General features: G+C 62.3%; 1 protein-coding gene across 1 annotated transcript in view; it reads left to right on the forward strand.

Moving 5' to 3' along the window:
- The first annotated feature begins 7,687 nt into the window (after positions 1-7,687).
- Positions 7,688-11,268, forward strand: part of ZBTB46 (zinc finger and BTB domain containing 46) — a 65,781-nt gene continuing 62,200 nt past the window's right edge. Inside the window, exon 1 of the mRNA XM_034639829.1 lies at positions 7,688-7,710. Within this exon, the coding sequence (XP_034495720.1) occupies positions 7,701-7,710 (10 nt within the window). The 5' untranslated portion in view covers positions 7,688-7,700. The remainder of the gene's footprint in view (positions 7,711-11,268) is intronic.

Here is an 11,268-nt window from a genome sequence, read left to right on the forward strand (position 1 = left end):
CGGGGGTGGGGGTGGGTGGGCAGGGGGCCCAGAGGAGGGATACCAACCCTCAGTTCTCCCTCACTGCCCAGCAAGAGCCCAGGCAAACCCCTTTCTTCCAACATGACCTTTTCCCAGGGTCTGTCAGCCCTGGGGCTTATGGTGGCATCCCAGGAAGACTCCAGGCCAAATCCCAGCAGGACGGAGGTGCCCACGGGATATCCCAGACTCCAAAGAGCGGCAGAGAGCCTCGGAGCCCATGCTCAGCTACCCCTGCCTGGCCCTTTACCTTGCTCCATGTCCATGTTGCCCTGGTGTTTGTCAACAAGACAGCAACTTCCGCCGCTGCTCCTGGGGCCCCGTGCTGTCCTGCTCGGCCCACTTAGCTCTATCTGGTAGCGTCTTTAGGTGCAGACTGATGCCCAGAGAAGTCAGTCACCCCAAGCCACACAGCTGTGGCGATCCCCATGCTGGCCAGGCTGGCCCCAGAGCCCTCAGGCTCTAGGACATAAGGGGACATCAACGTGGCCCTGCCCTCATGGAGCATAGGGAGGGGGTGAAGGACACATTAGGTCAGAGGCAGGGCCTCTCTGGGCAGCGGCCTCCACCCAAGGGAGGCGGGAGGGCTGCATCTGGACTCACCAGGGTTGGGAGTGGGTGCTCAGGGACAGCTGAGAACCACCAGTGGGAAGGAGCAGGAAAGGTGGTCCGGGCTGAGGTGTAGGGGTCCTGGGGTGGGCTGAGAATCCATGGTTTGGGCACTTGCAGGCTGGGCAGTGGGTGTGCGGAGCCCGGGAGGGGGGTGCAGCTCACTCAGCATCTCGCACCCCCAGCAGGGTGTGTGGGCACAGGATTCCCATGTCATGAGACCAGCTGCAGGTACCCTGTGGAGCGTGCGTGGTGAGGGAGGTGGGCTGAGGCTCTGTGAGCAGGCTGGCAGGCGGGGGTCGAGGATGCCTGACCCACCAAGGATGGAGGGCGGGGGGACGGATTCTATTCCAAGTGTTCCTTCCTCCTTTCGGGTTGTGCTGGCCTGGAGGCTGACCCATGTGGGACCCTTGCAGGAGGGGGCATGGCCAGCTAGGGGTGGGGCTGGCTTCATCCTGGAGTATCCACCAGGGGCTGGTCCTGTCTGAGCAGGCAGGACCGGAGGGCACCTTGCCACATCTTAACGGGGATCCTTAGACCCAGAGAACAGACTCTGGGGAGAAAACCCTGGGATGGGTTCTGAGGGTCTGGGGTGGAGGGGGGCCCTGGGTCAACTGTGGCCTGGACCAGGGTGGCCTAGGCTCCCTTTCCTCCAGGCAAGTCTTGTGGGAGTCGCGCAGGGCTCAGGCAGGGGCTCTGCGCTGGCCTCTGCCCCAGTGACACCTGAAACCCCCAGGGAGCAAGAGGGGGGAGTGCCCTGAGGTCACCCCACTGCCACGTGACCTCTTGTGACCCCAATCATTGCCAGGAAGGGATTTCCCCAGTATCACAGGGACCAAGCCAGCTCCTCTCCCCTGCAGGGCTCCCCTCCCCCAAGTGGAAGCTGTGGCCTCTCTCCCCTGACCTGGGCCAGCAGTACCTGGAGGACTCCCACATCCATGCCCCCTCTGCATTCCTGTCCCATAAACAGGCAACCACCATCCTGCTGCCAGGCGGAGAGGCACCTCCTGTCCTGCTCCATCCAGGGTACATCAACTCTGCACCCCAAAAGTCCCTCGGAATCATGATTAGATCAAGTCTGTCCTGTGGCACCCTATACCTTGTGGAAAAACCCAGAAGCCCCAGCCTGGTGTCGGTTGGAGCCCGGTGCATCCCACATGAGCCTGAGGCAGGCCTTTCTTTTCTTTTTTAAGATTGTATTTATCCATTTGAGAGAGAGAGAGCACAACCAGGGGTTGGAAGGAGAGGGAGAGGAAGACTTCCCGCTGAGCAGGGAGCCCGATGCAGGGCTCGATCCCAGGACTCCAGGACCATGACCTGAGCTGAAGGCAGATGTTCACCGACTGAGCCCCCCAGGAGCCCCACCAGGAAGGCCTTTGATGGCTTCTTCCCCCCAGGAGCGCCCTCTGGGCTCGGCTCCCTGAGGACTACCTGCTGCCTATCCTTGTCCACCCCACAGACACGTGGCACCCACGCACCCACCCAGACATGTGTCTTGCCCTCCTTCCCGAGGCTGGGGCCAGACCATCTCTTGCTCCGTGTCCAGAACTGGGCCTGGCTCACAAGCGCGGGTTTGTTCCGCTGGGAGAGAGGAAAGTGCGAGAGCACACAGTGCACACACTCACAGACACTCTCGCACACTCGCCCCGTGGACGGCCACTGCCGAACAAGTACACACACATACCCCTGAGAAGTACGCACAAGCGAGAACACAGACGCACATGCAAAGACGGGCTCATGACAACTGTCCACCAGGAATAGCCCTGGACACTTACGGCTTTATTCAGACTACTGCAGTGGGCAGACACGGTGCAGGCCGCTTCAACCCCCACTGAGACAGACGACCAAGGTTCTTATTTTAAAAATTATTTTATTTATGTATTTAATTATTTTACTTATGTGAGAGAGAGAGAGAGCCCAGGAGCAAGGGGAGGAGCAGATGGAGAGAGACTCTCTCATGTGGGGCTCGATCTCATGACCCTGAGACCATGACCTGAGCCGAAACCGAGAGTCGGACGCCTAATGGACTGAGCCCCCAGGCGCCCCTTGACCGACCTGTTTATTGCCTGGCCCCCTCCCAGAACACACGGAGTCTTGTCTTGCTTTCTAGAGGTACAGCTCCCCGGCACATGGTAGGTTCCATATGCTCCGTGAAGCTTGCCAAACTAACCAATGGCAGAAGGAGGGAGGTCAGGGCAGCAGGCTGCCATCGGGCGGGTTGGGGTCTCTCCATGCCCACCAAGGGGGCTCCAGAAGACACTCCTCCAGAGGGAGGAGAGGGCCCGGTGCCTTGTCCAGGTAGGACAGAGCCCTTCATCCCACAGGCCTCTGGGGGCCACAGCCACCTGTTTCCCTCCCAGCTGCTGGGCCAGGTGGCCCTGGGCAACTGCCCTCCTGCCGCTGCTCCCCATGTGGGGAGACTCCCAGCAAGAGTGCTCAGGAAAGGGGCCTGGCCTCCTCCTTTACTCCTAGGACAGAACGTAGGCAGGCTGCAGATGACGCGGCCCCCAGGACCCTCCCCACTGTGTCCTGGCCTGGCAGCTCCCGGATGGGACGGTTGGGAGAGCCAGGTGTCCCCTTCACCTGCTGGGGCTATCTGCAGCATCGCCAGCCTCTGCAACGTGAGCCTCAGGGGCTGCGGCCCTAGGGAGCAGCTGTGCTCCTCCAGTGGAGACTGAGGCCCCTGGCCCCCTTGCCCTGCTCCAGAGCTGACTGGCTCGTTCCCCGAGGCTGGGTTTCCAGAGCCTGCCTGAGATGGAATTACAGCCCCACGCCTACACCTGCAACACGTAGGACTGCCTCCTGGCTCGGCCAGGCAAGCACCCATGCAGACAGGGTGCTTGCACCCATGCAGACAGGGTGCTTGCTGTGTGTCCCTGGGGGGAAGCAGGGGCTGTGGAAACCCCACATGGGGCAGGTGGGGATCAGGAAAGCATTCCTGGAGGACAGGATGCCAGCACCGGGACCACAGAATGAATAGGGAGGAGGTGTAAAAGGAAGAACAGGGGACAGAGAAATGAAGGATTGGACCCACAGAAGTGGCCAGGGGTCAGATGATAAAGGAACCAGGGTGGGAACACAGGAGGGAGCCCCGTGCCACCCCTCTGAACTCAGGCTGGCTTTGGACAGCTGAGACCCAGAAACTGGGCCCACCTGGATCTCTGGAAGGCTAGTGGCCCCCAGAGAGAGGCCTGGTGAGGGAGGGAGGCAAAGTGCCCCCTGACTATTGCCAGGTCAGGGCAAGGTCGGTGGTCAGGCTGGGCTGTTCCCAGACCCTCAGCGGACAGCCCCCCGGGGCTGCCCCGGCCAGGCCCTGGCTGCCGTCCACCCCTGGGCTGGCCTGGTCGTGCAGCTGACACTCAGGATTGGCGGCTCTGCGGTCTTCCCCCTACTTCGGCTCCCTTCTCTTCCCACCCTTTCCCCTCTGCCAGGCCATTGGTCCCCAGATGCTTCTCTGACTTTCTGCCTCCACTCTCAGGACCAGCCCCTCCCAGAGAACACAGCAGGTGTGGCACAGCCTTGGTCCCGGAGAGAAGGTCTGGAATGCACAGCCCTGGTGCTGGGGCCTGAGGGTGGTGCTGGGAGCTGGGGCTCAGGAAGGGTGCCGGCAGTTGGTAGTGGCGTTTTGGAAGGATGGCTGGGGGTGAGTACTTGGAATGGAGATGGGGCGGCAGTTGGCGGTGGCAGCTGGAGTGGCAGTTGGGGCTTGGCTGGGACGCGGGCCTGGAGGACAGTTGGGGTGGGCAGCCGTGGGGTTGGCAGGTAGCCCCTGGCCCCGAGTGACTCTGGAGGGCGGTCTCTGGGAGGCCCAGCAGGAGAGCCGGGCCGGCTGGCCGCAGACGCAGGCTGCACCGGGCCTGGGAGTCGGCCTGGGTGGTGCTCCGCTGCAGCCCTCGGTCCACCCGCAGGACCCAGGGTGATGTGCAGGAGGCGGGTCCTGCCGCGCAGCCCAAGCATCCTCAGGTCCGCCNCCTTAGACCCAGAGAACAGACTCTGGGGAGAAAACCCTGGGATGGGCTCTGAGGGTCTGGGGTGGAGGGGGGCCCTGGGTCAACTGTGGCCTGGACCAGGGTGGCCTAGGCTCCCTTTCCTCCAGGCAAGTCTTGTGGGAGTCGCGCAGGGCTCAGGCAGGGGCTCTGCGCTGGCCTCTGCCCCAGTGACACCTGAAACCCCCAGGGAGCAAGAGGGGGGAGTGCCCTGAGGTCACCCCACTGCCACGTGACCTCTTGTGACCCCAATCATTGCCAGGAAGGGATTTCCCCAGTATCACAGGGACCAAGCCAGCTCCTCTCCCCTGCAGGGCTCCCCTCCCCCAAGTGGAAGCTGTGGCCTCTCTCCCCTGACCTGGGCCAGCAGTACCTGGAGGACTCCCACATCCATGCCCCCTCTGCATTCCTGTCCCATAAACAGGCAACCACCATCCTGCTGCCAGGCGGAGAGGCACCTCCTGTCCTGCTCCATCCAGGGTACATCAACTCTGCACCCCAAAAGTCCCTCGGAATCATGATTAGATCAAGTCTGTCCTGTGGCACCCTATACCTTGTGGAAAAACCCAGAAGCCCCAGCCTGGTGTCGGTTGGAGCCCGGTGCATCCCACATGAGCCTGAGGCAGGCCTTTCTTTTCTTTTTTAAGATTGTATTTATCCATTTGAGAGAGAGAGAGCACAACCAGGGGTTGGAAGGAGAGGGAGAGGAAGACTTCCCGCTGAGCAGGGAGCCCGATGCAGGGCTCGATCCCAGGACTCCAGGACCATGACCTGAGCTGAAGGCAGATGTTCACCGACTGAGCCCCCCAGGAGCCCCACCAGGAAGGCCTTTGATGGCTTCTTCCCCCCAGGAGCGCCCTCTGGGCTCGGCTCCCTGAGGACTACCTGCTGCCTATCCTTGTCCACCCCACAGACACGTGGCACCCACGCACCCACCCAGACATGTGTCTTGCCCTCCTTCCCGAGGCTGGGGCCAGACCATCTCTTGCTCCGTGTCCAGAACTGGGCCTGGCTCACAAGCGCGGGTTTGTTCCGCTGGGAGAGAGGAAAGTGCGAGAGCACACAGTGCACACACTCACAGACACTCTCGCACACTCGCCCCGTGGACGGCCACTGCCGAACAAGTACACACACATACCCCTGAGAAGTACGCACAAGCGAGAACACAGACGCACATGCAAAGACGGGCTCATGACAACTGTCCACCAGGAATAGCCCTGGACACTTACGGCTTTATTCAGACTACTGCAGTGGGCAGACACGGTGCAGGCCGCTTCAACCCCCACTGAGACAGACGACCAAGGTTCTTATTTTAAAAATTATTTTATTTATGTATTTAATTATTTTACTTATGTGAGAGAGAGAGAGAGCCCAGGAGCAAGGGGAGGAGCAGATGGAGAGAGACTCTCTCATGTGGGGCTCGATCTCATGACCCTGAGACCATGACCTGAGCCGAAACCGAGAGTCGGACGCCTAATGGACTGAGCCCCCAGGCGCCCCTTGACCGACCTGTTTATTGCCTGGCCCCCTCCCAGAACACACGGAGTCTTGTCTTGCTTTCTAGAGGTACAGCTCCCCGGCACATGGTAGGTTCCATATGCTCCGTGAAGCTTGCCAAACTAACCAATGGCAGAAGGAGGGAGGTCAGGGCAGCAGGCTGCCATCGGGCGGGTTGGGGTCTCTCCATGCCCACCAAGGGGGCTCCAGAAGACACTCCTCCAGAGGGAGGAGAGGGCCCGGTGCCTTGTCCAGGTAGGACAGAGCCCTTCATCCCACAGGCCTCTGGGGGCCACAGCCACCTGTTTCCCTCCCAGCTGCTGGGCCAGGTGGCCCTGGGCAACTGCCCTCCTGCCGCTGCTCCCCATGTGGGGAGACTCCCAGCAAGAGTGCTCAGGAAAGGGGCCTGGCCTCCTCCTTTACTCCTAGGACAGAACGTAGGCAGGCTGCAGATGACGCGGCCCCCAGGACCCTCCCCACTGTGTCCTGGCCTGGCAGCTCCCGGATGGGACGGTTGGGAGAGCCAGGTGTCCCCTTCACCTGCTGGGGCTATCTGCAGCATCGCCAGCCTCTGCAACGTGAGCCTCAGGGGCTGCGGCCCTAGGGAGCAGCTGTGCTCCTCCAGTGGAGACTGAGGCCCCTGGCCCCCTTGCCCTGCTCCAGAGCTGACTGGCTCGTTCCCCGAGGCTGGGTTTCCAGAGCCTGCCTGAGATGGAATTACAGCCCCACGCCTACACCTGCAACACGTAGGACTGCCTCCTGGCTCGGCCAGGCAAGCACCCATGCAGACAGGGTGCTTGCACCCATGCAGACAGGGTGCTTGCTGTGTGTCCCTGGGGGGAAGCAGGGGCTGTGGAAACCCCACATGGGGCAGGTGGGGATCAGGAAAGCATTCCTGGAGGACAGGATGCCAGCACCGGGACCACAGAATGAATAGGGAGGAGGTGTAAAAGGAAGAACAGGGGACAGAGAAATGAAGGATTGGACCCACAGAAGTGGCCAGGGGTCAGATGATAAAGGAACCAGGGTGGGAACACAGGAGGGAGCCCCGTGCCACCCCTCTGAACTCAGGCTGGCTTTGGACAGCTGAGACCCAGAAACTGGGCCCACCTGGATCTCTGGAAGGCTAGTGGCCCCCAGAGAGAGGCCTGGTGAGGGAGGGAGGCAAAGTGCCCCCTGACTATTGCCAGGTCAGGGCAAGGTCGGTGGTCAGGCTGGGCTGTTCCCAGACCCTCAGCGGACAGCCCCCCGGGGCTGCCCCGGCCAGGCCCTGGCTGCCGTCCACCCCTGGGCTGGCCTGGTCGTGCAGCTGACACTCAGGATTGGCGGCTCTGCGGTCTTCCCCCTACTTCGGCTCCCTTCTCTTCCCACCCTTTCCCCTCTGCCAGGCCATTGGTCCCCAGATGCTTCTCTGACTTTCTGCCTCCACTCTCAGGACCAGCCCCTCCCAGAGAACACAGCAGGTGTGGCACAGCCTTGGTCCCGGAGAGAAGGTCTGGAATGCACAGCCCTGGTGCTGGGGCCTGAGGGTGGTGCTGGGAGCTGGGGCTCAGGAAGGGTGCCGGCAGTTGGTAGTGGCGTTTTGGAAGGATGGCTGGGGGTGAGTACTTGGAATGGAGATGGGGCGGCAGTTGGCGGTGGCAGCTGGAGTGGCAGTTGGGGCTTGGCTGGGACGCGGGCCTGGAGGACAGTTGGGGTGGGCAGCCGTGGGGTTGGCAGGTAGCCCCTGGCCCCGAGTGACTCTGGAGGGCGGTCTCTGGGAGGCCCAGCAGGAGAGCCGGGCCGGCTGGCCGCAGACGCAGGCTGCACCGGGCCTGGGAGTCGGCCTGGGTGGTGCTCCGCTGCAGCCCTCGGTCCACCCGCAGGACCCAGGGTGATGTGCAGGAGGCGGGTCCTGCCGCGCAGCCCAAGCATCCTCAGGTCCGCCCTGCCCTCGGCTTCGCTCCCTCCCTGTCTGGCTTCCAGCAGGGGCTTGGAGAGGGCAGGGGCAGGTTCTGGGCAGTTCCCTGGGAGGGGGCAGGTCTCCCAGGGCTGTTGCCATGGGGACGGGGGAGCAACACCACTGGTTGGAGAATAAACAGACAAGTTCTCCGACTAGTGACTGCTGTGAAGACAGCTCAGAAAACCCAGCTTGGGGAGGATGGGGTGGTGGCGGGGGGCGGGAGTGCTGCCTTGGGGGCAGGTGGTGTGGTGGTGAAGGCCCTGGCAAGGGGGGTGCCCAGGGGATACTGGGAAAGGAGATGCAAAAGGATATTTGCTGCCCCTCCTGTTTTTCCCAAAGCTCCTTCTAGGCTATGCCTCACAGGAGCAAACCTGCGGGAGGCAGATCCCGACTCTCGGTGGCTTCAGAGCACCTAGCATGGGGCTGGGTCCCCTTCCAGCTTCTGCCCTCCTGTAGCCACAGCTTGGGGGTGGAGGGCAGGGAGAGGGCTGGCTGAGCACCTGCTGCAGGGGGCAGTTCCAGGACCTTATGGGGTCCCTGCCAGCCACATGGCTCACCGAATCGAGCCCGTCCTTCAGAGGTCTGGGGGTGGGGGCAGCTTGTGTTGGGGGGCTGCCATTAGCAAGCACATCTGTGGGCCTGACCTACTTCTAACACCTTGGCCCCAAAACCCCCTAGCCCTGGCCTACTGCTGCTCATTCCAGGCCCCCTCTGTCACAAGCCTGGACGTGTCTCTCAGGCAAGCTCCTGAGAGGCAACCCACACATGTGCTGGGGGTGAATTTCCAGCATGACCAGTGCAGAGCCTTGACCACCCATTTCTTAATCCTAATCCGTCTTGTCCACCAGCTTAACTGGTGAGCACAGTCAGTTCATCACGGTACTGTAAGGCTCCCTATCCCCTGCACCCTCTCAGACACTGACCCCGCACACGGGGTGCCCTGGTCAAAGAATGCTGATGAGGCCACAGCTTGGTCCTCACCTGGTCCCAGAGCCACTTCCAGGGTGGAGCTGCCCTCACAGAGGCCACCTGCTTACAGATAGAGAAGGGCCAGCTGATTGTCAGGTAGCAGATACCTCCCAGGGTCTGTGCCAAGCCTCAGGGGTGAGGGGCTGTGCACGTCATCCACATGGGTGTCCAGGGGACCCAAGCCAGAGAGGAGGCTTAGTGACCCAGTCTGGCATCCGGCCACTGTGAGACCAGTCCTGGTAGTACCTTAGCCAGTGCTGGGCACTGATGAATGTGGGGTTCCTGGGGCCACGCAGCTAGTACGTTCCCACAGAGCAGAAGCACTGAGGCGGCTCCAGGGAGTCCAGCTACATCCTCTCCCTTTCCCTCCCAGCACTGCTGAAACGCCACAGTCACGGCTGCTGGTTCTTTTCTTTATTCCTTTTTTTTTTTTTAATAGTAAAGAGAGTTATTAGCTCACAGAACAATAACCATCTGGAGTTAGGGTGGGCTTCAAGTATGGCTTGATCAGGGGTCTCCAGGACTTCTTGGTTCTGCCTTTTTGGTGTTGGTTCTTGGAGCAGAAAAGATGGGCGTCTCAGTCCTCAATCAGTGGCAGGACTGCAGGGGTCAGGTAACCTTGATGCAGGGTAGGGGAACAGGGGAGAGAGTCCCAGGGCCCTAGCGACTTCTTCCAGAACTCAGCAAGCCTTTCTATGAATGCCAAAAGCCCTAGGCTGCGGTGGGTTCTGGTACTGGTGAGACACAGGCTTAGATTTTGTGGGCAGGTCTGCTGAGCAATGCCTGAGCACCACGGTGTCCACTCCTGCATGGACAATGGATGTGGCATCTTGCGAGGCTGTTCTCTTTGGAGAGTGTCTCAGGGGACTGAGACATCTTGGGAGAGACTGGGGGTCTCTCTGAGAGGGGAGGGCAGGCATCAGGGGTCTGGTCCTACTGAGTTTGGCAGTCCTCCCCAGGCTCCCTGGCCTTTTTCCCACCATCGGCTATGACTGTGATCTAGGCAGACGGGTGGGGGGACTCCTGCAGAGAGCGCCCTCTGTCCTCTCAAAGGGAGGAGGCAGGTGACCCCCTAGACCCTCCCGGAGGCCTAGAAGCAGCCACTTTTCGGGACAGCCAGGTCCAACCTTCACTTCCTGGCTGAGGAAGCGTGGGCCTGTTGTTCCAGACCAGGGGGATGTGACCGAGAGGGTCCTCCAAAGAAAGCCTTGTGAGGGGGCTCCTGGGCCGGCAACGTCAGACCAGGCATCGGGAAGGGAGTGGGCTGAGGGTGTCTGCACAGCCATTTCCAGGCGCCGGCTAGAAGCGAGGGAGTGTCCGAGCCTTTCATCGCTGGCTGCCAGACCGCGGCTCGCCCTTGTTCACTCAAGGAGAATTTCCCCCGCGGCCTGCCCTCCCGCTGCAGCCCAGTGAATGCCTCCTTACACATCCTGAGAAAGCAGCCATAATGGTCCGCCGCCTCCCACCTCCCGAGGAATTCCGCGGCGCTGGGCCCGCGGGGAGGCAGGGCGCAGACGGCCCGCGGAGCCTCGCCATTGGATAGCCTGGTCGTGCTCGACTCCTCTGCGCGGCTGGCTAGCCACAGGCTCACCTCCCTTCCCACCGCCGCGCCCGCGAGAGGAAGCGAGGTGGCCTTTGCCCCGCACAGGCTAGCCAGGAATGTGGGGCCACGCTTCCCATTCAGCCAGCCCGAGGGCTCGAGGACAGCGGGGGCGAGAAGGGACGCGCGCGGGGCCCATCCTGAGCAACACTGTTCCAGATCGTTTAAGGGGGTGTGGGGCAAGGCCCAGGCAGCTTGTTTCCCGCCCCTTCGCCGGGGCCGCACCCGCACGGGACAGACGACGCGGCGCGAAGCACCCACGCGCGCAGCCGCCGGCGCTCCTAAGTTGGCCAAAACCAAAGCCCCAGGGGCAGGCACCGTCACGCGCGGCCCGCGCCCCGAGGTGCTCCCCTCACTGGGTGCGCCGAGGTTCCCCGACGGCGCGAGCGCGCAGCGCCCAGGCCCTCTTCGGCCCCGCGCCCCAGCACAGCCGCGACCGCGCTTTGCCGCCGCACAGCGCGAGGTCCGCACAGCCGGCTGAGCAGGTGGGGAAGTCTCGAAGTTTGCGAGACGCGCGCGGCGAGACTGCGCATCGGGTCGTGGGGACAGCTTGTGGCCCGGGGACCCGCGCGCCCCCGAGGAACAGGCGCGTGGGCAACGCCGGGGTGCGCAGTAGAGGAAGGGGCTGGGGTGCCCTCGCCCCGAGC

This window comes from Ailuropoda melanoleuca, chromosome 13 (assembly GCF_002007445.2).
Source record: "Ailuropoda melanoleuca isolate Jingjing chromosome 13, ASM200744v2, whole genome shotgun sequence".
Classification (NCBI taxonomy): Eukaryota; Metazoa; Chordata; class Mammalia; order Carnivora; family Ursidae; genus Ailuropoda; species Ailuropoda melanoleuca.